General features: G+C 32.0%; 1 protein-coding gene across 1 annotated transcript in view; it reads left to right on the top strand.

The window, feature by feature from the left end:
• The window catches only part of LOC129222062 (histone-lysine N-methyltransferase SETDB1-like), a 138,653-nt gene extending 111,937 nt beyond the window's left edge, over positions 1–26,716 (top strand). Inside the window, exons 20-29 of the mRNA XM_054856486.1 lie at positions 1,117–1,189; positions 2,773–2,898; positions 3,034–3,191; positions 3,637–3,756; positions 6,238–6,324; positions 12,832–12,965; positions 20,940–21,029; positions 22,383–22,549; positions 22,656–22,744; positions 25,282–26,716. Of these exons, the coding sequence (XP_054712461.1) occupies positions 1,117–1,189; positions 2,773–2,898; positions 3,034–3,191; positions 3,637–3,756; positions 6,238–6,324; positions 12,832–12,965; positions 20,940–21,029; positions 22,383–22,549; positions 22,656–22,744; positions 25,282–25,399 (1,162 nt within the window). The 3' untranslated portion in view covers positions 25,400–26,716. The remainder of the gene's footprint in view (positions 1–1,116; positions 1,190–2,772; positions 2,899–3,033; positions 3,192–3,636; positions 3,757–6,237; positions 6,325–12,831; positions 12,966–20,939; positions 21,030–22,382; positions 22,550–22,655; positions 22,745–25,281) is intronic.
• The last annotated feature ends 322 nt before the right edge of the window (positions 26,717–27,038 follow it).

Genomic DNA, 27,038 nt, shown 5'->3' on the forward strand with positions numbered 1-27,038 from the left:
GTATGAACATGTTTTGGTTTTTCCAAGTCTTATCTGCTGGAAGATTTCAATAACTTTATTCTTGGCAACTTCCCAAATTGCCAACAACCATTTTAATGACAAAAATTTACAGACAATATTTCAGCCTAGCTGATATGGACAGGAAAAAACAGCTGTCCAAAATTTGGTAATCACTACAGAAGTCCAATGATTGAAATATCTCCTTATCTGTTTCATTTTCAACTGATATTCTCTGCATAATTTTGTCTAAAGTTTCCTTTTCTTTATGCTGTTCCTGCATGCTGACTTTCCTTCATTTATGGTATGAAATATTGTGGGTGCTGTTTTGCAAGAAAATAAATGTGCACATTCAAATCTTAGTCATTGAGTAACTTCCCACTAGCGAAATAATTATATCCTCCAGGATTTAACAGTTTTGGTTTAAAAAAAAAAACATATCATTGCCATTTGACAGAAGAAAAAATAACTTCCACTATTTTGCCAACCATTTAAAGACAGTAGGATTTTGATGTGAATTGGTATGGCTTACATCAACATTACAACAATAATTAGTACTTGCAACCTGTTGCCAGTAACAATTTGGAAATTCAGTCCAGTTTTGCAACATCATCCTGTTTTAACAATTTCATTGACTACTGCGACACCATCATTAAACTTTTATATTATTGTAAGCAATGCAAATAACTTTTATAGAAACTATTTTCTGCATTTTGAAACCATTTTGAAGACTTTCGTATAAGAAGCTACAATTATTTTTTGGTATTGTGGCAGCACAATTCTAATCCATTGTAGTCAATTGTATTGCTTTTTATCATAGTATGTTGTAAATATTTTGCTTTGAAGATTGTCCTTAAAAAGTTTATTACTTAATTGTAAAGTTTTCCAGAGGTGGTCCACTTTATTTTATGAGAATTTTCAATAGTGCAAATTTTGTTTTATTTGAACTCAAATCTACCCACTATGCACTATCTTTCTTGAGCAAACTCAATCTTCAGGTGAATGTTGATGTGCTCTGATTTAACATACGCTATCTTATGATGATGTGATACTTTTCATTCAATATTTGATGCAAATATACTCCATTTTATTTCTAAAAAGTTTTTTTTTTCTTTTCAGAATTTATGAATGTAATAAATTATGTCCTTGCAATCAACATTGCACAAATAAAGTAGCCCAAAATGGTATAAAGGTAAGTTTATATTATTCTTTGCGATGTTCGTGCTATTGCAGTGTGACTACATGGGGCTTGAGGGGGCCTGAGCCCCCCAATAAATCAAGAAAGTTATTAGTTATATTATGCTTTCTAAACTAATAAATTCATCTTTTATTTTCCTTGTTTGAAGAAAGTTTACCTTGTAAAATACAATCAGTAATCAGTTAAAACAAATAATTATTATGGTAGTAAGCAGGTTAACTGAAAATGAGTGGTGTGAATAATGATAGTGTTACAGTTCTGCAAACACACTTAGAATTTGTCCCTGTGCGCAAACTTACGCATCAAGTCTGTCACCGGTGAGCAGTGCTCTCATATCTAAGTGTTGCTTATCTGGAAAAAATATATGAGGATTTGATTTGTATATTAAATGGGAGGCGTGATAGTTTTGAATGCTTTTGGTACTTGTGTTTAAAAGAAAAACCTTCACAAAATGATGATCCTTCGCTTCCTCAGAATCGACATATACCAAAGAAGCATGAAAACAATGGAGCCAGCTCACCGCACACTTTCAAAATCCCAAAGGAGTATTACAAGGCAATACACTGAGGTTTGTGAAATGGTACAATCTTGCATTATAAAGCGGTTTACATCAACTGGACTCGCACAGGTCATTGCAGTTGAACAAGAGTGTTTGCTTTAATTAAACAGAGTCGAAACAAATTTTGAAAGATCAAATGAGTTTTTTGAAAAATGACCTAGACATTGAGAGACTGCGTTTACACTTGAATATGTTAGCCGATATCACTAACGAAAAAACAACTGGTCTTAAAAAAACATGCGAGAATTAAATTACCTTTTTACAAAAACACTGTTCGTGTTTGTATTTATTTTTTCCTTTTTTCAAAGCCAAAATATATGTGTCAGGCTTGTTGAGTTTTCGGGGTTCTAATGTTGATTATATGACTTAAAAAAAACTTTAAAACTCATTATTTTTCATCTCAAATTAAAAAAAATTCCCACAACAAAACCCCCGGTAACCCCCTCCCCGTACACTATACTTTTTAAGTCAGCGTCTCTGGGGGTGCCTTTCCATGCAAGTCAAGTGCCCTACCTTATATCAATGCCTAGCCAGAGCACTGCACAAACTCCTTCATAAAATGGGACAAGTGACATGTTCTAGTTGAACTACAAAATTTGTATATCAATTTTTAGATTGTTTTACTTCGAAAATGCCATGTCACATACTGTTTAAGTTATACACACCAGAAAATATGTAAATTGGCATTTTCAAGATACAAAAATCTGCCCTTTATTTGGCGCGGGGGGGACCTCCATGGGATTACATAGCCCCCTAAATCCCTGGTGATGTCTGGCCCCCAGAATAATTTTTGCAAGTCGGCTCCCCTGTGCTATTGTGCTTTAAAAATTTCATGATAGATTATATGGTTGTTGATACCAAATAGTACAAGCATCTGCAAAGAACTATTTGAGTAATAATTGTTTATACTTAGATAAAAAGTTTTTAAAAATGCTGCGTTGTTAACATATATAATTCTTAAAATAGTATAGAAAGGAAATATGTTTGAAAATGTGATTAAGTATAGACCTGTTTTTAGGTTCGTTTGCAAATGTTCAAAACTCAGTTCAAAGGTTGGGGTATAAGATGTTTGGATGATATTGATGCTGGAATGTTTATTTGTGTTTATGCTGGACAACTCTTGACTGAACAAGGTGCTGATGAGGTAATATTAAAGTTTTGTTTTTTACGAAACTTTATTTATTAATTTATTTTTTTGTTGTACATCTCATGATCATTTTTTCATCTTTTTCATAAAGTCAATAAATAAAATTTTTGACTTTTAACATGAATTTTTCAGGATGGCAATCAGTTTGGAGATGAATATTTAGCTGAGCTTGACCACATAGAAGTTGTAGAAAGGATCAAAGAAGGCTATGAATCGGATGTTGTAGACATGGATGTTGATTATGATCCGGTTAAGGATTTTAAACAGGATTACAGTGATGAAGAACCAGTGTAATTAGTATATTATTCCTTTAATCAATAATAATTTAATTGCTAGATTTTTTATGAATAACCAAGAACACTAAACTTGACAAACTTTTCAAACCTGCTGTCTTTCTGAGAAAAGTGCATCAGTTTTTACTCAATTCTGTATTTCTTAGTTAAATGGAAAGTTTATTTAAATTTCCTTCATATTTTGACTCATACCCCTTCAGCAGCTCCTATTGACCCTTAAATATTAATTGACACAAAGGGCTTCATCAATCCCTGTGAAAACTTGATTGACCCCCACCCCCAGGGGATTGGTATCCATTGCTTTGGAAAACCCTGGGATACGGCAGTTGTACTGCAGTTTGAAGCATACCCTTAATTCATACAAAATAATTTCTATAAACATAGTTTTACCTAACTATTATTTTTTATACTTCAATTGTTATTATTTTTCCCTTTTGGATAGAAAAAAGAAAAGGAGAGGCAGGAAAGGCAAATCTACCGGTGGTGCTTCGAAGAACTCCAAAAAGTCAAATCAGTCAACAAAAGTTGTAAAACAGATCAAGAAACCACTCACTGAGTCCAGGTATTTTTATACTCAAATTCTTTTTTACTTTCACTTTCTCTTTTAAGTTGATTATGTTTCTGTGTAATATTTTGGCATGAGTGACTTTAACAAGTTCCGCTTGCACAATTTTCGAAATATTTGCACATAGTTCATATATAGGGGTACATAGTTGCACATATTTGCACATCCTTACTTATGAGATTTTTAATCAAAAGTTGCATATTTCTACTATATAACAATGAAACTGCAGAAGTGAAAGTCATCATCATCTTCATGGATTAGGCTTTCAGTCTGTTCCGGCTTACTGTCTGTCCACCTTTTTATAGGTCGACCGCGGTCGCATTTGCCTTTGGATTGATAGCAGTAGACGGCCCTTGGTAGTCTTCCACGCGGCATTCTACGTACGTGGCCTCTCCATTTGATTCGATAATCAGTGATTTTTTCCCGTTAAGGCTGTAAATCTGTAATTCTTTTCGTATATCTTCGCTTCTTATTTTGCCTAGGATGGTGCAATGTTTGACCGCTCGGAGAAATCGCATCTCTGTCCTCTGAATTCTGTTTGTTGTCTGAGAGTTCATAGTCCATGTTTCCGAGCCATAGAGCAGTGTTGGCACTGCCATAACCCTATAGAACTTCATCTGAGTTTCTCTTGTCTTTCCTTTTAAGGTTCTCATCAGCATACCACAAATATGTTAGAACTTATACACTTTGTCCTGGGTATCAGAATCGTGTTGGTACGAAATGTTGCAGCCAAGGTAATTGGAATTATTGACCTATTCAATGCTTTGGTTGTTGAGGACAATTTTAGTTCTTACCGGGGCTCCTTTCCCGGGAATGCCATCAATTTAGTTTTCTGTATCAAAATCTTTATATTGTAGTCTTGACATACTTTTTGTAGTGTGTAAAAAGATTGTTGTAGGTCATCTTCATTTGGTTGAATAATGATCAAACCGTCATCAAACAGTAATATATTAATTACAGTTGATCATGTTGAGTAGAATACCATTCTTGTTTGCATTCCAAGTGCGTAAAATGTCATCAATATAGAAGTTAAAAAGGGTTGGTAATAGACCACAACCCTGACGCTAGCCTTGGTTGGTTTCTATTTTCATTGTGTGAATTTTTATTTTTGTGCTTTGATAGAGGGATTGGCATGCTTGTATTAGGAATATAGGGATGCCTCTTTCCTTCATTATAGTCTAAAATTTTTCTCTATCTATACGGTCAAAAGCCTTTTCAAAATCTATAAATAGCATATTTGTTTCAAGGTTAAATTCTCTACTTTTTTCTATTGTTTGTTTTACCACGAAAACATCGCCTATGCAAGACCTACCCTGTCTGAATCCTGATTGGTCTTCCAATAACAACAGATCAATTATCGTTCTGACTCTAGTGTTAATTATCTTACTGTATAGTTTGTAAGCACTATTTAGGATACTAATACCTCTGTAGTTTCCGCAATTATTTCTATCTCCCATTTTGAAAATTGATAGAATTTCCCCAGTTTTCCATTCTTTGGGTATTTCACGGCTCTTACAACACATGTTAAAAAGGTGGAACAGTTTTTCATGTAAAAGGGGTCCTCCATATTTTAGGAGTTCTGAGTTCAGATTGTCTGTTTCCTATTTTTGGCTGTATTTAAAGCCACCTAGCAATCAATATTGTCTTCCTCATCATCAGTATTACCAATTTGTATCTCAGTAGCCGCATTTATGTTATACTAGAGGTTCCCCCAAAAGTATGTCAACAAATTTGTTAAATATGTCCAGAAGTTTACTAAGCATGAGAGTAAATTTTTCTTTAAGGACTTTTTTCATTGCGTGAAATTTTGTTTTTATTTAAATCAGCATTTTGTTTACTAATTAGTAAGTTGCATGCAAGTTAGTAAGATAGTCACATTGAGCTTATGAGTTGTTTTGACGCAGTAAATAACTTGTATGATTGTATGAAATTATAAATAAGTGCACAGTGCTTCTCAAACTATCTGCTGACCGGTTTCACTGTTATTATTACCATTATTATTTTTATAACGACTTTTTTTGTTTTGAACTTTGGTTTCTAGTAGAACAAAGGAATGCATCTCCACAACATGGATTACTTGTTATTTCTTGAGCTTAAAAATATTTTTCTAACAAAGCACAACATTAGTACTTGAACTTAGTTGAAATATTATTTCTTTAGTAACTAAAATTATTGGCTATCTTCGAAGAATATTTATGTAGTTTTTTTCTGTTGAACTAACAAGTACTGTACAATAGTATCAATCTAAACTATAAATCAGTTGAAATAAAGCTCTTGTTTTACATTGCTTTAATTGTTTTTTAAAAAATGTCAGATTCATTCACAACTAGGCTTCACATACAAAGGCTATGTTGTTCCTCGTGCAGCTTACCGGTTCACTGAGCATATTTTGAGCAGCACTGAACCAGTATATTTCCTTTTATTTCTTTCTTAAAAGGTCCCTTTTTTTTCTTTTAATTCAAAAAAAAATTAATTTAGTGACTCTGAGCTCAACATGTGCAATGGTTCAGATTCTGATTTTGATTCACCGCTACGCACAACAGCATCTAGTACATATGCTACTAGGTATGTATTACCATAAAACCAAAATGGGTTGTATTGTCAATTTATATCTTACATTTTTTTTTTAAAGTTTAGTTTTAACCGCAGGCTTCAAATAATTGATTCAGCTATCCCCTTTTTTTTCAACCATTTTAAATGTAAAAAGTAAAAGAAGTAAATATTTGCATCTTAAACATTACTTTATTTTATTCAATTTTAGCTTTAAAAAAATAAAATTTTTGAGTTATGTCTCTAAAGACTTGTTTTTAAGAATAAAGCATTTTGCTCTTGTAAAAAAACCTTATTTGATCTAAAAATGTGACCAGACTGACCAATATTAAATATAAAAGTCATTATCGCCAATCATTAAAAAAATTCTCCTGTCCAAATTATTCTTTTGTAAAAAAGGAACTTATACTTTGATAATAATAATAATAAAAAATAGCACAATGCTCTCAAACGCAATTGTCTTTGCATCTCAACTGTTTTAGAATACTTATATCAGGAATTGAATTATTAGAATTGAACATTACTGCATAAATAATCTATTTCTGTAAAGACTAGTTTAAACTTTTATAATGTTTGAATAGTTGTTAAAGTTTGATAGTTTTACATTCATTTATGTGCTGACATAAATTTAAAGAATCTTTTAGCCCTAATCCTTAAAATATCAGTCATTTCAGTGTTCTAAATGACTCCTGGTGCACTGGTCCCAGACCAGTGAAACTTGCCTCGTACCACCATTAAAAAAAATTGATCAGTGGTTTGCGAGACTACCAATTACTGTCTGATCTTGATCGCACTTGGCTAGAAAAAATTCAAAAGCATTACCCTAACCGATGTTTAGCTATTAATTAACCAAACTGTTTGTATAGTATTTTTACAAATAGCCTTATAAATCAAACATCCACAATTTACTTAATATTTATCAGATCTGGTGAGACATTCTGAACTAAGTATAAATGGTTCAATTAAATTTTGGTAGTCTATATTAAGGATATATTCAGTAAATTACTGCCAATTAGCCAGAGCTAAAGCAGAAATACATGAAATACATGCTAGCTCAGTCATTTTCAGCTGAGGACTGCAGTTTTGTGCTTATTAGCACTCATCAGCCCGGCATAGGAAAGTGACTGAGCTGGAGATGGAAAACCTATTAAGGAAGCCAAGAGTGCCAAACAAATTGGTAGCTAATATGCTAATGGATGGTAATTTACTGAATATACCATACCTTACCTTCAATCTTCGAGTTGAACCGAAGCATTGCTTCAGCCACTCGTCTGGTCTGTGCTAATTCTATATTAGCTACCAGTTTGTTTGGCACTTTTGGCTTCCTTAAGAGGTTTTCCATCTCCAGCTCAGTCACTTTCCTATGCCGGGCTGATGAGTGCTAATAAGCACGAAACTGCAGTCCTTGGCTGGAAATGACTGAGCTGGGGGTGTATTTCATGTATGTTAAGGGTAGCTTTATGAAATTGGTTTTCAGACTGTACACTTGGCTGTTTAAGATACCAGATTTAAATGTTTATTTCCAAAGTTTGCCAAACAAAAAAATTAATATATATATATATATATATATATATATATATATATATATATATATATAGAGAGAGAGAGAGAGAGAGAGAGAGAAAGAGAGAGAGAGAGAGTTAAAATTTAATATTTTATAAGGCTTTTGATTGATTAGCTAAAAATGAAACAGTTAATTTAAAAATTTATTCTTGAAGTGTAAATAATTTTACAAATAAATTCAGTGTTAAATTTAAAACATACCAGTGGTCCGAACAATCTGTAGAAATTTTTACTGATTTGTAGAGACCTACCGAGTAGCACTTTGGCCGAGTACTGAGTACTCGGCCTTTCACTACTCGGCCGAGTAACGAGTTACTGAGTACCGAGTTCCAATTAAGTTTTAAGAAATACCACCGACACACACGTGACGAATTATGAACTCATTGGAATAGTAGTATAGATCTCCATGTCCAAATAATAGTTTTTAAAACAAAATTCCAGCTGAAATTTAATTATGCATTATTTAAAAGATTTTGTTTAAGTCAATAATTTTAGAAATAAGTTATTTTTTAAAGTAAAAAAAACAAATGCATAAAAAGTAGGATCAATCAAGTTGGAGTTAAAACAAATCATATCAACCTATACTTCTAATCCGGCAAACTTAAATAATTTTTAAAAGCAAATGAAACAACGTTTAAAGCACAAATGTGCAAGAGCACTGCAGACACGTGTTTCTGTATTACAAGAAACATCTTTTTCAGTGCATAAAATGTGAGCTAATGAATGTAAAAAAATCATATATTTGTTGAATGTCTTTAAATCCGCAAGCTCACATTTTGTTCATTGAAAAAAGCATTCCTTTTAATGCCAAAACACGGGTCTGCAGTGTTCCTGCGCATTTGTGCTTTTAACGCTCTTTTATTTTTTAGGAAAAGGTATTTTTAAATTTCTTATAAATAATTTTGGAAGTGACAAAAATCCGTTTAATAATGTAAACATTTCATATTTTTTGTACTTACCTTTTTGCCCCATTTTTAATAAATAAGTTTCATCAACTTTGGGACATTAAAATATAAGATTTACTCCATTGAAGCATAACAAACTTCATTATTCTGAAAATTTGAATTTTACTTGTAAACTTGAATTGTAAATGATTGCAGCATGTTATATGCTTGCACTTTTTTATTAATTGTAAAATCTGCTTTGAACTATATTCAATTTTTTTACAACTGCTCGGTATTGGCCGAGTACCTGATCAAAATTTGACAGAGTATAAAGTAGTTACCGAGTACTCGGTACTTCTCTACTGATTAGTAATGCTGCATCTTAATGTAAAATATTTTGATCTAAAGGGTTTCTGGATTATTTTAGCCAAGTTTCTCTTAAGTTTTTCGTATCTTTTTCAAATTTCAGTTAGGTTTGACAGCTAAAAATATCTGTTTGAGACTAAGCAAAATCTGCTTGGACAGATGTAAAAATTTCTTTATGTTTGAATTGTTAATAGCTTTAATCCAATTATCTGAGTGTATAGTTTCTATAACGAATATATTTGAAGATGTGTGTCTTACTATCTTTGTCTTTTCCTTGAAAGTAACCAACTAATATTTCTTTACATACTGAGATCAGTGCAGCTCTAAAAGTATAATGAGTTAATAGAGATGAAGTGCACTTTTATTGAAAATTGTAAATAACATATTTGAAATACAAGGGCTGTTTAATAAGTAATAAGACTAACTTTATAAAAAATACAGAACAACTTTAATCATAATTTACAAGGTTTTTTTAAGAATAACTTCTGTGGGACTTGATAATAATAGCAGTAGTGTTAATCATTGTCTCTGTAATGGACGTTGAAGGTTGTCCCTCATGTTCAATATCTTCTATATTCTGCTTGATTTCCTTAAAAGCTTTATGCCAGCAAAAAGTACTCCAAACATTGCTTCATTGTTGAAAACTTCACGTATCATATCAAAGATCTCCAGTGCTGATTTTTGCAGATGAAAACAAACTGTAATCACAAAACTTTGTTCCAATGACACTTCCATTTTGACAACTGGCTGCGTCTTGTAGGTGAACGCCAGCAGGCTTCAATTCAATCATGTGATGCTCAGGAACATGAGTTTGTACGCACCAACTATCGGCCGTTTTTGTTAATACTGACAACAGACATTTCTCATGCCACATTAATTAATTCTGATGAGTGGTTTCGCCACTATAAAATTAGTCTTATTACTTATTGAACAGCTTACATATTATAGGACCAACTTACTAAAGCAGCATCTTATCTAACTGCTTGACCGCCTTGGAAATTTACTCCATGCTCAAAAACATGAGTAACCGGTTTGAAAAGTACCTCCCCCAAACTCCAGGTACTTAAGAAAAACTCTAAGCCTTGCTCTGCAGTTCATTGGAAACAGGCAGAAGCAGACTGCTTTTTTGCATTTTACAAAGGGGCAGTGCCCACTTGTAAGCTAATTCTGAATAATTACGCAGTACTATACACAGTATATATTCCACAGTACTATACACAATATATATTCCACAGTACTATACACAGTATATATTCCACAGTACTATACACAGTATATATTCCACAGTACTATACACATATTTTAACTAAGGAATTAAAAAAAAAATAAGTCTAGTGTTTTCAAAACAGAAAACTGGATACCATTTTAGTATTTCTGATAAATGTTACATGTAATTAGCATATACTGTGGCATATAAGGCACTTGAGGTGCCTTTACTAAAAACTTGGCACAAAATGGTTTCCTGTGTGTCCTAAATGCTTTTATATTTTGCTTTTTATCCTCAGCTCTTTTTATAGCATCCAACAAAAAATGAAATACGGCTGGTCTCTGCAATTTTGTTATAGAACTTTTCTTTTTGCCTATAGCTGCTAATTTTGGATTGTTCAAACAAAATCTTAAAAACAATCATCATCAGAATCTTTTCATACAAAATACTTAACCCATTAATGGCGGTCTGTACAAAAATATACCAACCGGGGAAAAAGTCATAATTCTTCATTACATGGTGCTATCAGCCCAACAGCTATGCATTTTACATAGTAAATAATCAGAAACTGAAAAAAATATAATTACTGCATCTTTGTTAAAAATGGACCCATTAGTAGACTTAAAACTTGAATAAATGATAACTCCAACAGCATTCATCTTCCGTCAGAAAGTAAAATGCAAGTTTTGCATGAGTTTTAGTTATTTCAAAAAAGGTTTTAAAATTGTATCATAATTGTGGCAGTGTATTTGATTTAAATATACTTTAAAAAAGTTGTTTTTATCTTTCTTTCATGTTGTAATTTCACTTTTATTTTCAATGGCAGAAAATTGTACCAACCGGCAAATATGTAGTCTGTCTTGTTTTGGGCAAATGAAGTTGACTTAAAATTTGCACAAATAAGTGATTTTGTAAAGATTTTATGTATTTTAATATTGTTTTAAATTATATTTACAAAGTTTATATTTCAAGTAACAGATTCAAGATAATGATAGCCTTTTGTTATTGTTTGAAGTCCGCTCCCTTTTTGAACCATTCAACAGAACTACAAGAATTCAGAAAACTTAGGATACGTGAATGTAGATGAGTCGATAGTCCTTTATCATGGAAGCAAAAAAGCTAAAAAGAGGAAATCCGATTTGATTTGGATCTTGGCTGTGGATGTTAGTCTCATCATAGAAACTTTTATTTCATTCAGAACCGTATTGCAGCACCTAGACGAATTGGTTTAGGCTGACGTTTCACTTGAACTTTAGGGAAAATAATAGGTGCCTAAGTACCAGATGAAATTCATGCCATTATAGGCAATTTTTACTTGCATTCCTGTGCTAAAAGAACTTTCTGAAAAGGAGAGGTATTCTTTCAACTTATGCTTTGAAAGAGAGTATACAATCGTATGCTCCATTGAGTTCAAAAAATGAAATGAATAAACACACACAATCAACCAAGAATAGCATGGCTGCCGCAATGAAGGTGATGTTGTAAAATGGAACGAAAGTACTGCTGCAGCAGTTGCAAAGAATAACGTGTTCAGGACAGGATGTGAATCGAGCAGTACATAAATGAGGTGCTTCTGAGAAAAATAAAATAATTGTTCCCATGTCATAGTTATTGAAACACATAGCAAGTGCATCTGTGGGGTAGACCTTTTTGATCCATAGATGAATACAGTATTAGAAGTTGTTCACAGAAAAAAAAAATTGTGGTGGTCATTTTTTTCTTGGACAATTTGTGCTAAGTGATTCAAAAAATGTTAATGTACCAGAATCTTTGAAATAATGATTCATTATTCATCCCGATATGATTCTAATGCATAAATATTCAGTTTGATTAATTTTTAAATTTCATTACATATTTTACAGTTTTTAGTAATAGATTTTTCAAAGTTCATATGAAATGAAATTTTAATTAGAAAACTTTTTATGTGAGTGTAAGTAATATTTCACAATTATAGATATCTATAATCAATGCAATTATTGCAATTAAACAATAAATGTAAAATATAAATAAAAGAATTGCTCTGACTGTACAAATTCCGGTTGGTAGAAAAATCTACCATAAAAATAAAAATAGAAAATTCAACGGGGAAAATTATATTTGCATATGATGCACTTACTAGACATAAAATAAATAAATACTAATAAAATTATCAAAATTTATTTTTTTTTTCGAAAGCGGCCTTAATAGGTTAGTATATGTTCGATATTCTTAGTGATGAATTTTGATTGATGCAAATGGTCTTTATAAAGTCAGGATTTATAAAGGATTCAAATTGCTGTGTACAGATTATTATTTTTTCCCCAGTTGCTTTTTAAAATAATAAATGAAATTTTGAAATTGGGAAACTAGAACTGAGGTTCAAAGAACATTTGAACAAAAATATTGATTCCAAATTGAATTTGGGTGTTGTATTTTTTTAAAACTTGAGTGATTACAGAAGAATGAAGTTTTTAAGTATTATTTATCAGTATAAATTATTATTTTCATGTTTAATATTTCCAGGAGTACGCGCAGGAGTGCAAAGAGAAAAAACGATAACCTTCCACCTGTAAATGGAAATGCTGATTCCAGTTCCAGTGTTGATGTAGAAAAAATAGATGATTCTAAAGAATTACCTGACATCAAAACATCTTTTGGTATGCTGCACTTCAATTTTTGAGCTGTGCACAATTTGCTATGTCTCATTGTCTTGTGTCAAACCCAACTTTTTAACATAAAAAATATAAATGCTAGTTTTAAAGATTTTTGCTATTCAATTTAAAGTACAAATGTATTTTTTTAAAGAAAGAGACAAAGTTTGCATATATTTCTTTTAAGATCTACTTTTGTAACGAGCTTTAAAATTTGTTGTTATACAGTAGAATACCTTTATAATGCCAACCTTTATAACGCTATTCTCTATAAACCGCACAACTTTTCAGAAATAAGCAAAAAGCTTTGAAGTTAAAAAAATTCCTGTATTTTGTCTTGCAAACATAAAAATTGTTAGGTTGATCAAATTTTGAAGCAGTTTTTCATCTTTCCATCTTAATTCAAAGCTTTTGAAGAAAAATTAGCATTCACAGTAAAAGAAGTACCAGATCGCTCTTGAAAATCCAGCTGTTATGCAAACCATGAAGCTAGCAGAACTACTGGATAATTTACTCTCTTTTGATTGTGAAGCATATTTATTTGTGAATGAATAATTGCACAATTAGTGCTCTAATGCTTATTGCAAATAAAACTTATCCTGAAGGTGCTAATATATAGATATATTCTGAATAATAGTTGTAAAATTTATGAAACGACCTATATAACGCCAAAACCTGTATAACGCAAAAGCTCTGGTCCCAAGGTGTGCGCTGTAATGGTCTTCTACTTGTATTTGTTCAAAGTGTGTTATTAAGCATTAAGTTGATCACTATCAATGGGTGGACAGCGGGGCCATTTTGGGGCCTGTACTCATTGTCAAATGCGCATTCTGCATTTTAGTATGTTTTCGTTTGGTACATATTTTTCCAAAAATAATCAAAACACATTTATTGAACTCCAACGACAACAGTGTAGCTCAGCTTCAGCGATAACCCTTGATCATACCCCTTGATCGGAAGCATTTTCTACTGCATTTTTTTTTTTTTCGATGTTTTACATCTTGGTTTTGAATTGAGCAGAATGTCTTTTATTTTTAAATACAAACAAAGTGACTGCAGAAGAAACTAGCCATAGGGAAATCAATCTTTTGATTAAATCAGCCAGATGTTGTCAATGCAGTTCAACAGAGAAGATAAATCAAACATGTTGGATCAAATTGCTTATGCATCTGAAATTCTGGATACATTTGAGATGAGTGGCGCCAAACCAGCTGTTACGACATTAGACCCTAGTATAAAGTACTAAAAGCCTGGTGACCAATAGTAGATGAAATTGGAAAGTTTTTGGCAAATTAAAAGTTTAACTAAAAATTGACAGTCTTTACTAATAATGAAGCTGAAAGTCTTCCTCTGGATCTCTGTATGTCTGTTACGCTCATAGCATCTAAACCGTTTGGCCAATTTTCATAATATTTGGCTCAGAATTAGTTCGTAGCATAGAGGTGAGCACCTCGAAGCAATTTTTCATATTTGATTTTGTTCTTTTTCTATTTTTATTTTAAGAACATTTTACTGAGCAAATTATCATAACGTGGAGGAGTAAATTATAAAGTTATCATAACATGGAGCCGTAACATATGCAAGCAAATTAACATAGCAACTTAGCGAGAAACTCATCAGCCATTATTTGTAAATATACAGGCGAACCAAATGACCGATGATAGCAATTTTCTACTATGGCAAAGCCGTGCGGGTACCGCTAGTAAAGAATAAACTAAAGTTTTTTAAGCAGACTAAGAGACTGCAGTGTCGAGTTGGACGCAAGTTTTAAGCATACATTTTAAAGTCGTTCATTTATTTTAATAACTAGATATATAGAATACAACTAATGAGCATTAGAAATTTGAACTCCTATCCCCCCCCCCCCCCCAAGGATGCAAAAAATCACACCTGATGTGGTTCACAAGAATAAAAGTAAAAAATCCCTACAAGTCAAAGCTGCATGGCACAACAACTAGAAACAACATTCCCGGACACAGACATTAGATCTTGTACAGAATTTGTTTACTTCACAAAGCGTATCCAATTGCTGGCAAACAGACAACTGTACAAAATATCTGGTAGATCACTAAACTTTGTGAAAATTATAAGTAATCCGTATCCTGGTAAAGTCTGCCCATCTCTGCTCTGGCCTATGCAAGAGTTTCAAATGAACTGTACTGTTATTTCTTCTGTACAGCCCTTGCACATAAAACACAATAACCAATCGGGGATTATCAATGATCTGACTTGTCACTTGTTATCCCCTTCTTGCAGTTGTTGTCCATAAGGGTCCCAAACAGTTGGTCAAGGTCGATTAACCAATTGGGAGTGCCAATTTTGTTTGAGGAAGAAAATAATCGGACAAAGACCTGCTCTTTAATAGAGGGTAGTCAAGTCTCTCTAGAAGTATTTCTAACACAAAAGATATAGGATAAAAATCAGAGCCTTAAACTATTGGTCCTCAGAGGAGCCAGCTTAATATTGGTGGTTTCTTCATAGAAGTTATAATGTATAAAAGTTTTTTCAGGTATTGCATCTGAAAAATGTAGGGCTCGACCGATGGCATTTTTTGGCCGATGGGCCGATGCCGATTGTTGGCCGATTGTTCAAAGATGGCCGATGGCCGATGGCCGATTGTTTTCCTTCAAATGGCCGATTGCCGATGGCCGATGCTTTTGGCCGATGGCAAAAAAAGAAAAAAGAAAAAAAAAATCTAACAGAAATAAATTGATAAGATTGTCAAGGATTTAAAGGATCATTGATTCATTTCACTTTACTTCCTTTCTAGGAATAAGGAATTGTAATCCCCCCCCCCCCCAAAAAATCAGATTTCGACCTAAATTTTTATTTTACTATCATCCAATTTAAACTTTACAGGTTTTTCCAGCGCATATGTACCTAAGAACATATAGATGACCGAAATATCCATTTTGAACGCCTCCCTAGTTAATTATCGCAAATTCTCTCGTGATGTCTTCATGCGCGTAAACTTACGTTACACAAAAACGTTATGAAATAGAAAGTTGAAAACTCATACGTAAGTAGTATGATCTAAAAGTTCGAGGACAAGTTGTATAAAAATATCGTGAATAGTTCACATTACCGAAGTACATCTACAGTGGCTCCCAAAAGTGTTCGTACACTTTGAAATTTTGTAGTAAAACCAAAAAAACCCAAAACTGAATTCGAATATGAAGACCATTTTTTTTTACACTATTCCTATGCCATTCTGAATAAAACCCAGTAGTTTTTCTCAAAATATTGCCAAATGTTATTTTTGAAATTTGTCAAAAAACGATGAGACAGAGAAAAAATACGCCACAAAAGTCATCGTGCACTGAAATATTTTCGAATAAATTCATGATTAAAATTATTATATGTGGTTTTTTTATTGTTTTTACATTGTAATGAAACTGTAAAGTCATTTGCCTTTAATTTTTTGTTTATTTATTCCCTAAGCTTCTGCTTATTATTTTTAAATGGCAGGTATGCGCAGAAAACAACAAACACGATTCGAAATTTGATTTTTTTCCCTCACAGTAGCCATAAATTGGTTTGAAATGTCTCTAAATTAGTTAATTTGTACCATTATATAGTGAAGTGCTTGATAAAATGCTTTAAAGACAAGAATCGGATCGAAAACAAGGTAACAAAAGGTCAACTGGCAAAGTTAACAAAGCGTGATCGGAGGTTACAGTTAAAAAAATTATGAAAAATACACTTTTGAGCGCTGAAAAAGTTTCTGCAGAATTGAATGAAACATTTTACGTTTAATTTTCACCTAAAATTGTTCGCCAAGTTCTCTGATTAGCTGGATTAAAGGGGACCCCTTCCTGCAGAAAATTTCGTGTTCGCGCGAGAAACAGAAAACTTACGCTTTCCGTCGTAAAATAAATGATAAATAAGCTCAAAACGTTTTGAAACAACGTCTTACTTATAGAAGAAAATAAATTCAATATTTTGGGTTAAAATAGTGCATAATTGTCAAGAGAAGAAAAAATGAGGAATTTAATCTTAAGAGCTTAACTGGATCAGTTAATCAGGACGGTGAAGGTGTTTTTTGTGTATAATAGCATCAGGACTTGGAAATTTGGAATTTTTTGATGAAATAATGAATCATGCTGTTCACTTAAATATTTCAAAAAACAATTTTAAACTATTAGCCCAAAATTTGGTAATCAGAAACAACTTTGTTTTTTTTATCAAGTTAACGATAAGAAGCACACGTTCAAGTTTGGTGCCTCAAAACTTGTCCTTAAGCTTAGAAATTTCTCCTCAATCGCCAGATTTAAACTTAATGGAACATATTTGGAGATATCTGGTGGCTAGATTACGAAAATACACCACTGAAACGAAAAGTAAACTAGAAACAGTAAGACTCGTAGTGCGGCTGAATACTTACTCAGAAATTGCACAAAAAAAAGACAGAAAAAACAATGAAATCTCTTCTCAGACTTTTAAAAGCTGTTATTGTTACTGCATGATATTCTACTAATAAAAAGTTAGATTATTTACTAATTTTTTGATATTTTTTCCGAAGTGTACGAAGACTTCTGTAAAATAAAATTTCCGGCACTTTTTGGTTTTTGATTTTTAAAAAATTAAGTTTTCTTGTTTTATTAAAAATTTTCATGCAGTTTTGTTAAAAATAGATCATAGATCTTATAATTAAATACCTATTCCGAAATATTAATTCTAACCAATGCCATAGGGGCCTATTTCATTGAAAGTCGTGGGTGTACGAACACTTTTGGGAGCCACTGTATCTACAAAATAGTCACCTTGAACAAATATGTACTTCTGCCTTCTGCAAACGTTCGTATAGCTTTTAGAAGGACTCCTGGACATTTGTCGCAACCTCCTGTAAGGCCTCTTGCGCTGCTGCTTCAACTTCATCGTGGGGAAGAAGGGACTTTCTTGTTGAGTTTGCACGGTTCGATTGGTCAATACTCTGATATGACAAGCAAATAACATAACATTTCGTCGGACTTAGCTCCGTGTGATGTTTACCTGTTCCCAGTAAAAAAAAAACATTTACATGGACACCGCTTTCTTCCGTCAGGAGAAGATAAAGCTGCATCACAGAAGGTAGCGAAAAATGGCTTCCAGGAGTGTTTCCAAAAGTTATATGAACACTGGCAGAAGTACATAGTCCCTCAAAATGACCTTTTGAAGGTGGATGTGCTTCGGTAATGTGAACTAGTCTGGGTAAGGTTTTATACAACTTGTTCCCCGAACTTTTGGATCGTACTACGTACAATCTGTATAGGGCGTAATAATGCTTCTACTTTTTTGTGTGCTGTATGATGGAAGACAAAGAACAACAGCCAAAAAAAAAAAGGAAGAAAAACAAAGATACTGTTTAATAACCAATTGATTTTTTTTTAATTGAACACATAACAAAGACTTCAGTAATATTGTAATATTGTATGATTTAGGTAAACTAAACATAGTTTAAAAACATTAAATTATGTTGTTTTATCATTCAAAAAAAATAAGAATAAAACTATGAAACCGTCAACAAATTACGCAATTAAAGTGGAAAGATTGCACGTCGACATTTTTTAATCATCAAATTGAACAAAAAAGGTAACAGATAAATTACATTATTAAATCATAATAGGAATATTTTTGTACTTATTTAAAATTTATGAATAGAAAAGTTTGCATTTTTCATAAATGTATAACAATGACATAAGTTTTGCGAAAAAAAGAAATAGCCATGAAAAGAGCGAGGTTCTTAAAACGCAGCTACAATAAACAAACTCAATATTTACACCAAGTTAATAACTGAATACATATACAACTTGATCTGATGTTTGCACACGTAATATTGAGCAATTTTATTGTTTAATCTTTTATGCAACACTACAAGCAAATTCAAATTAAATTTTTCAATTTAACAATAATTTTCGGAAATTTAAAAAATGGCATAGTAGAAAATCCTTGAGACTTTTCAATAACATGTTATTAAACATATGATGAAAACGAAAATAACTTATTCCTTGATTTTATATAAAGACATAAAAATAGTTACTTACAACAGAAAAAAAATCGATCGCTATTAATGATGCAAAAAAGATGATGCATTACAAAATATAGATGAAATAAGTATAAGAAATACGCAAGATGACATTTGACCAAAATGAATAACCGCTAATTATTTCAGAAATGCTTGAAACGACGAGGATGGGTTAGGGGGGTCACACTCTGATTTTAAAGTAACTCACAACGTTAAATTTCGGCCGCAACTTCGACTTAATTTTTTTAGTACAGAACCGCTACCACCAACGTCTCGGAAGAGTTTCTGAATCTACTTCAGCACTTCCGAAGAAAAAATTCAAAAGTCCCTGTTTTCCGAGTTATGCCACCATTCAAAACGTCTTTAATCAATTTCTTACATGAATGCTCTAAATTCTTCCTAAACAATAGATAAAGCTTGAAAAAAAATCTCTAATTTTATGAATGGTGTTAGTTTTAAACAACTCAGAAGTACAACTTGAGTTTAATTTCAGAAATTGAGGGATTGGGAAGAGGGGCACGCAAGTGTTCTCGGAAATACAAAAAATAGTCGGAAAAAAATAGAGTTCAAAATAATCATAAATATTGAGCAGAAAAACCCTTTTAAAACTTGCACCCGAGTTTGTTTTGACGTGCAGTGGCGGATTTAAAATATAGCAAATGTTGCAATTGCGCGAGAGGTCCCATATACATAGGGGCACCGTAGGAGTTACAAAAATGCTTATGATAAATGTTTTACAACTTCTGTGATTGAGAAATAGGGCCCCAAAATATATTTCGATGGGCCCCAAACATGCAGCTCCGCCGAAGCGATACAGAAAAGACTGTATTACTGTGGTTCATATTACAAATATCGAAAAATTAAAAATTACCGTCGGTTCAACGGGAATATAATAAAATGAAACAAAACCGGTTTCTGCATCTCATATTTGTTTTCATGGTCTCCAGTTCTGCAATATATCACTAAATGATCGTCAGTCTGAGACGCTATATTAATTTTCTTTGAAATAAGTAATTAATAGCCACAAAAAATCGGTTAATAAGCTTTTTAGAACACCCGATCGAAAACAAAAAGCGAAGTGCACAACTGGAACGTGCGCGCATGCGAAAATTTAGCCTTCTACAGCTTACCATTTTTAAGTTTTGACTTATGAGAGATACATACATACATTCAGCAGCAAGAAACAACGCAATAATTAACTTGTTTGGTACCTGAATGCAGTATTAAAAACTCTTTCAGGGGTGACTATAGAAATTCATACTGAAATTTAAGTAAACAATTTTGTTTGAAAACAATAATTCCCTTTACTTTGTATTAAAATGTAAAACAACAAAAGTCCTTTTTTTTTTCAAAAACATCGGCCAATTCCATCGGCTTTTCGATGTTTTTAAGGCCGATGGGCCGATGTTTCCTGCAAGTTAGCATCGGCCGCCGATGCCGATGCCGATGGCAAATTGTTGAACCATGGCGCCGATGCCATCGGCCAGGCGATCGTCGGTCGATCCTAGAAAAATGAATACCCAATTTCTTTGTGTAATTCTGATGAATTTTTCAAGCTTCTACAAGAACTGAAAGTCAAATTTCACTACAAACATGTTGTCAATAATTGAATTTTCCAAGAATGAATAAAAAAAAAAAAGAGGCTTTCATAGAATCAAAATTTAAAAAGATGTGGGTGATCTAATTTGAAGTAAACTTACCGCACTGAGAAACGTTTTAAAAAATGTTATCATCTGTTTTGATTGAAGTATGATCATGTTTGTAGTTCAAAATACAAAATGTAACTTGAAGGTACTAAACAGTCCAATAAGATTAAATAACGATATTAGCATTAAAACTCCAACATTCATAAGACAACAACAGATAATATTTATTGAGATGAATTAGAAAGCTAGATTCTTTTCGAGCTATAAAGGTTTTTTAAAAAAATGACATCTGAAGTCTAATCTTGTTCTATTTTTATGATTATTGTTTAGATTCTATCTCACTTTATGCTGCTCCTTTAAGTCCAAAATCTGCAGAAATTGTAGAAAAAGCAGAAATAAAGAGGAAACCGAAATTTTCCGGTGAGGCTTTTCATTTCAACTGTAACAAATGTTTTATGCATTAAGCAACTACATAATTTCATGCAATAAAGCTTGTTACCTTGTAACATTTGCTTTATAACCTACCGCTAATCTCTATCTGTAGCTTATATGTTTTGCGCCAACTTATGCATGCTGCTTGCCAAGTCCTCCGCAAAATTTTAGTTTTTCAGTCTTTAAAAATGTTTAAAAAATTTCTTAATTTCAAGCATTTTCAAATTCTGTTTTCCTGGTGTTATACTTTGGTTTGAGTGTCATTGATCTTTTTCTTAATGTGGTTTATGGTTTCTTTTATTCTGATACTGACTTTCCTTTTTAAGTACATTACTTCCATGATACTATAATGGTAAAAATAATGCCATTGTTTTGTGTTTGTTGGAAAAAAACTTAATATGGTTCAATAAATTGTTTTAAAAAATAGTTTTAAAATATTGAACTTTCAAACTGCAATTGGCTAAGTATATATTAAAAAAGTTTGACTGAGGGGGAAAAAGTTGCATAAAACATGATTTTCTGTTATATTTGACCTGCATAAAGCATATTATAATTTATAATATTCTTTTTCTCTTTGAAAAATGTTACAGTTGCCAAGAAGTTACGTTTTGGAATAATTTAGTAATCGAGAAATTTTGGTGCTTATTAACATGACAAATTAATAATGTGACCAAAAAATACTTTTTATCATTTTAATTTTCTGCCCAAGTATCAAATAACATGACTAAACGTTTTTTTTTTAATTCTACATATTTTTCATCGATCACATGTTAAAATTTAACTAGCAATTGCATTGTTTGCTTTTGATACTACATGCTTCCTTTTCTTCTTTCTTTTTTTTCTTTTTTCAGGTGTGATTGTGTTCCGGTATTTTCAGACGTATTTCCGGTATTTTTATCTCCGAAAATACCGGAATTATGTGGTTTTTTTTTTTTTGTTATGCTTTTATCTTCCTACCTCCACAATTTTTTAAATTATATAATACTTATCAAATATACCTGCAAGAGCCTTAAGATGGACAAATAAATGTCAAGATAATTTGTATAACACCAGCTCAAAAGTAACTTTGTAACCCATTAAAATTTTTTAAAAATTTAATCACATGTACACACAATATTTTGACTCAGAACTATTTAATACTATGGCAAAGGTGCACTTAAGTAATAAGGGTCAAAGATCCCCCCCCCCCCCGGTCTCGCTTTGAAACTTTCAGGTTTTTTTGATGAACTCACAATCACCCCTGTTTTTTGTTTTGCATAAACTTGAAATTTATCAAAAGTCTTATTTTCTGCTCTAGTAATGAATATTTCCATTGATTTCTTTTTTTTTTTGCTGGTACAGAAGTGAAAAATCATGTTGTTAAGAAATCTTCAAGTGCTAAAAATTCATCCCAATCTGCCCAGACCAAAAAACCTGTCAAGAATATGCCAATACGTGATTATTATAAAGAAGATGGTGTATACATTATGGATGCAAAAAGCAAAGGCAATATTGGAAGATACTTAAACGTTAGTTTTCTAATTTTCACTGTATTTTTAATTTCATCTTAATGAATTTGTCTTTTGATTTTAGAAATGTGCCAGGTAATTTATTTAATTTTCTTTTTATTTTTAGCATAGCTGCAATCCTAATGTATTTGTCCAGAACGTATTTGTAGATACTCATGATTTAAGGTTTCCTTGGGTATCTTTTTTTGCTCAAAAGTAAGTTATTAGGTTTTTTAATTTTTGAAATTTCTTGAATTATTAATGAAAGTCTTTACTCCCCTGTAATTAAAAAAAAATTTGCTGTTTGAATAACGTCAATTTGCCCTTGAAGCATCCTCTTAAGAAACATATTATTAAGTATTCAGTAAGTTACCGCTCTATAGCCACCCAGGGCTAAGGCAGAAATACATGAAGTACACTGCCAGCTCACCCGGCAGCACCCATCAGCCCGGCATAGGAGTGAATGAGCTGGAGGTGGAAAACCTCCTAAGGAAGCCAAGAGTGCCAAACAAACTGGTAGCTAATACAAGAATTAGCACTGACCAGACGAGTGACCGAAGCAATGGTTCGGTACAACTCTAATATTGAAGGCAAGTCCGGTATATTCAGTAAGTTACTGCTCTATAGCCAGGGCTAAGGCAGAAATACATGAAATACGCATTTTTTTACGCAAATATTTTAATTTTTTTACAGTAGCAAATAAAATTTTTGCTTTAGAGATTTTATATTTTGGCAATAAAGACAATAAGACAGAACATAAAGATTGCCAAAACGTCTTGAAACCACTAAGAAACAAATTTATCTTTAGAAAAAAAATCCAGAAAAAATGTTTATGAGAGGCTTGTAGAGGATATATGATTTAAATCTGTTTTAAGAAAAGCATATTATGCACATTTTCTGAAAAGGATGTCGTAAAATCTGGAATAGTTAAGCAGTATTGCAACTTTTACGGACCTACAGAAAATGACATCCAATGCGGAATCATGTATGATACGGACAAGTTGAAATCGGGGTTCCACTGTATTATGTTTTCCTGTTGTATTTAAGGGTCTTATTTGAATGAGGATATGACCATGATTATAAATTTTGATGAATCTAAGATTAATGGGTCGTTGAGATTTTTTTAAAAATGAAACAAAGTATTTTGTTGCCTGTGGTGTTACTGTATTTTACTTCAGTGGAATTATAACTTGAATGTTTAAACACATTATAAGATGTGTTTTTCTGGTGAAGTGACAAACTTAAGATTACTTTTCACTTCTCTTAAAATAGTTATGGTAAATCTAAACTGGATATTAATGAAAGTTTAATTTAAAAATTGAAGTGGTCAAATACCTTCTGATTTATTAAGATTTAAAATGTCTGCAAATAATTAATTCTAATCTTAGTTGTCAATATTATCTGCCTTAGTATGGTAATTGTATTAGCAGAAAAATACATCTTATCTTATTACAGGGTTCGTACGCTCCTTCAAAACTCCTCCAATACTCCTTCATTAATAAAATTTTTTTGAAGGGCCCTTCAAACTCCTTCATTTTGGTTTTAACTCCTTCCAAACTCCTTCTTTTTTAGTTCAAGACTACATAATCTTCCTCTATAACAGAAACTTAAAATACTTCGATTGACAACTAACTTCGTCACAAAGGCGATTTTAATGTAGTAATTTCGTGCATTTATTTTTTTCGATTTACAAATTGATCATAGTTAATACATAAAAGTTGAAGGTGAAAATTTTATTACAAGACTAAAACATTTCATAAGTGAAGTAAAACATGCTTAAATGGTGCTTGCCTATTTTTTTTCAAGTTTTATGATTATTGTTTTTTTCTCCACCACACTCTCAGCAGCAAAAGTCAAGTTGTCTAATTATTATTTGAATATCTAAAACTACATAAGTAAATGTACTACATTAAGTGATTGCGTTTAAAAAACAATTGTTTAGTTAATTGCAGTTATGATATTGTAAAAAGGGTCATCCACAAGTGATGTCATGCTTTGAGGAGGAGACGGGCTCATGAAATTGTGACAAGGAGAAGAGAGAGGATGACAAAAAGTGACATCACACAGTTATTGTAACAATATGTTTGTAAAAAATATGACGTGAAAAGAGAAGTTTGGGATGAAGTGTGACACTTGCGATAAAGGGTGCTGATTGTTCAATATATTGAAAAGAAGTGTGACATCATTTAATGACAATCCATTAGTACTCCTTCAAAATCTTATTTTGCTCCTTCAAAACTCCTCCAAAACCCCTTCATTTTATTTCTGAAATTGAGTACGAACCCTGTATTAAATAACTAGAAAATCGCCCATCAAGGTATGATGGGTGAAAATTGATTCTACATTTAAATGAAGCCGTTGCCTGTTTTAGGACATTTTGATAGTTGAAATTGTAACCCTAAATCCAGTGGATTAACCGTAAACTCCACTCCAGTAGAAAGTGTTCATTGTTGACCACTTTTTTGTTTCTTCATTCCCCTGAAATGACATAGTCTTACCATTAAAACAGTTAAGTTACCGGATCCAGTTCAGCCTTGTCACAATAAAGCCTTTCCCTGCATGTTAAAAATTACCAAAAAATGTTATGAAATTATACCGTGGCGCAATTTTCATTATTGATGATGTCAGGAGCATTACTTGATCATTGGCTATTTATATATGAAAATAACAGCCAGTGACACAGCTAATTTACTAGATTATAAGAAAAATATATTTATATTTAAAAATTTTCAAGTTCATATTTTCTTTTCTAGTTTTATTCTTGCTGGAACAGAACTCACTTGGGACTACAACTACGAAGTGGGCAGTGTAACCAATAAAGTCATGTACTGCTATTGTGATTCTAGTAATTGTCGTGGACGACTGTTGTAGTATCATTCCACCTTTTGAAGCATCTCATTTGTAAAATATTTTTTCATTTGTTTAAAAATTACCCATTTCCATTTGCATCTTTTGTAAGTCTCAAAACTAATGGGAATTCCCCCCTCTTTTTTTTTACAAAATACCTCATATAGCTTTGCAAATACTCAGAATACAAGATGTGCCTTATTAATGTTGTTTTAGCACTTGATTTAGAATAATGTGTACATAAATGTTAAGACTTTTGTAGTTTTTCTTTAACTGTTTGTAAATGTTGATATGTTGTAATGTCTTGAATGTTTGTAATTGTGATCTGGGTTTATTTCTTAATATCCATTTTTGTACTTCATATGTTTCAGCTTTCTTTTCAAAATGCATAGATTGAGATATATTTTGTTTGTTCTATTATATAAGGGTTTTCTTTTGCATTGGGGAAATATCATAATTATTTTTTAAAGTTTTAAATTAAACTAATGGAATAAAACTGATTGTCTAATTAATCAGCGCTATTTCGTGATTTTTTTGGGGAAAGAAAAAACTCATGATTTATCTCTGAGTACTGTCATGCCCTTGATGAAAAAACTTTTCACCCAAAAAGCTACTATACATTTTGATGCAAGTAGATGTAACAAATAAAATTTTGAAGAGCAATATGTCTTTTTTTTTTGTATATTTATGAACTGCACAGTTTTAATTACATTTAAGAGGTATATTTTTTAATGAATTTAATCTATTTCTTGGTACAAGACTCATGGACTTTAAAATTGCTATGCATACCTGATACAGAAATTCTGAAGTCAACCAAGTGCAAAGTAACGTCCAATTAATATTGTGCCCAAAAGGTCTCTGCCCAAACATTCGACCCATTCTTCATCATTTATTCATGTAATATGGAGCAATCCTTGATGTATGGTTTGTTTAATGAATTGTAAAGGAATTTCTCAAACATGTGATACTGTCTTACGTTTACTTGTCTATCATTTACTTTGTTTTGTAAGTGGTGCTATTTATTTTCATTCTCGTACTTTGTAAGTCCTTGAGCTTTCAGCATTAAAGCATCATAAGTACTTTTTTGTGCACTAAAAGTTCTGTTATTTATTATTGTGCAAAAAGGTTTAGGTGATTGAGTATGAAAAATTTGAAGGTGTGCTTTTTTTTTTTTTTTTTTTTTTTGCCCAGTGTGACGTTTAATGTAAAATCAAATACTCATTGAAAGAGCATTTGTTTTAATTGTGATATAGCAGCTCTTTTACACTTTTCATCATGTACATATTTTTTAACACTGCCAAACTGTTACCTGTAATAAATTGTATAATATATATCTGTTTTCATATAAAGCATTTTTGTATTATGCATTGTTTTTACTCAATTATTACAGAAAACACTTCATGACCCAAGCTTGCTCTGCCACTCACCAGATACTGTATACTGTGCAACACAGTTAATGAGGTCTGGATTTTGTTATAGTTCAACTATAATTGGAACCAGTATATTAGTCCCAAAAAGAATAAGGAAATCAAGTCAACGCTCCTCTTAAAAATCCTAATCCTATCAAAATATGCTCCACACTATGTGAACAACCTTAATTTTTCCCTTCCTTCATGAAGAAAGGAACTGAGGTCCTGTGAAGAGGGTCCAGAATAAATAAAGA

The sequence above is a fragment of the Uloborus diversus genome, chromosome 5 (genome assembly GCF_026930045.1).
Source record: "Uloborus diversus isolate 005 chromosome 5, Udiv.v.3.1, whole genome shotgun sequence".
NCBI classification, from domain to species: Eukaryota; Metazoa; Arthropoda; class Arachnida; order Araneae; family Uloboridae; genus Uloborus; species Uloborus diversus.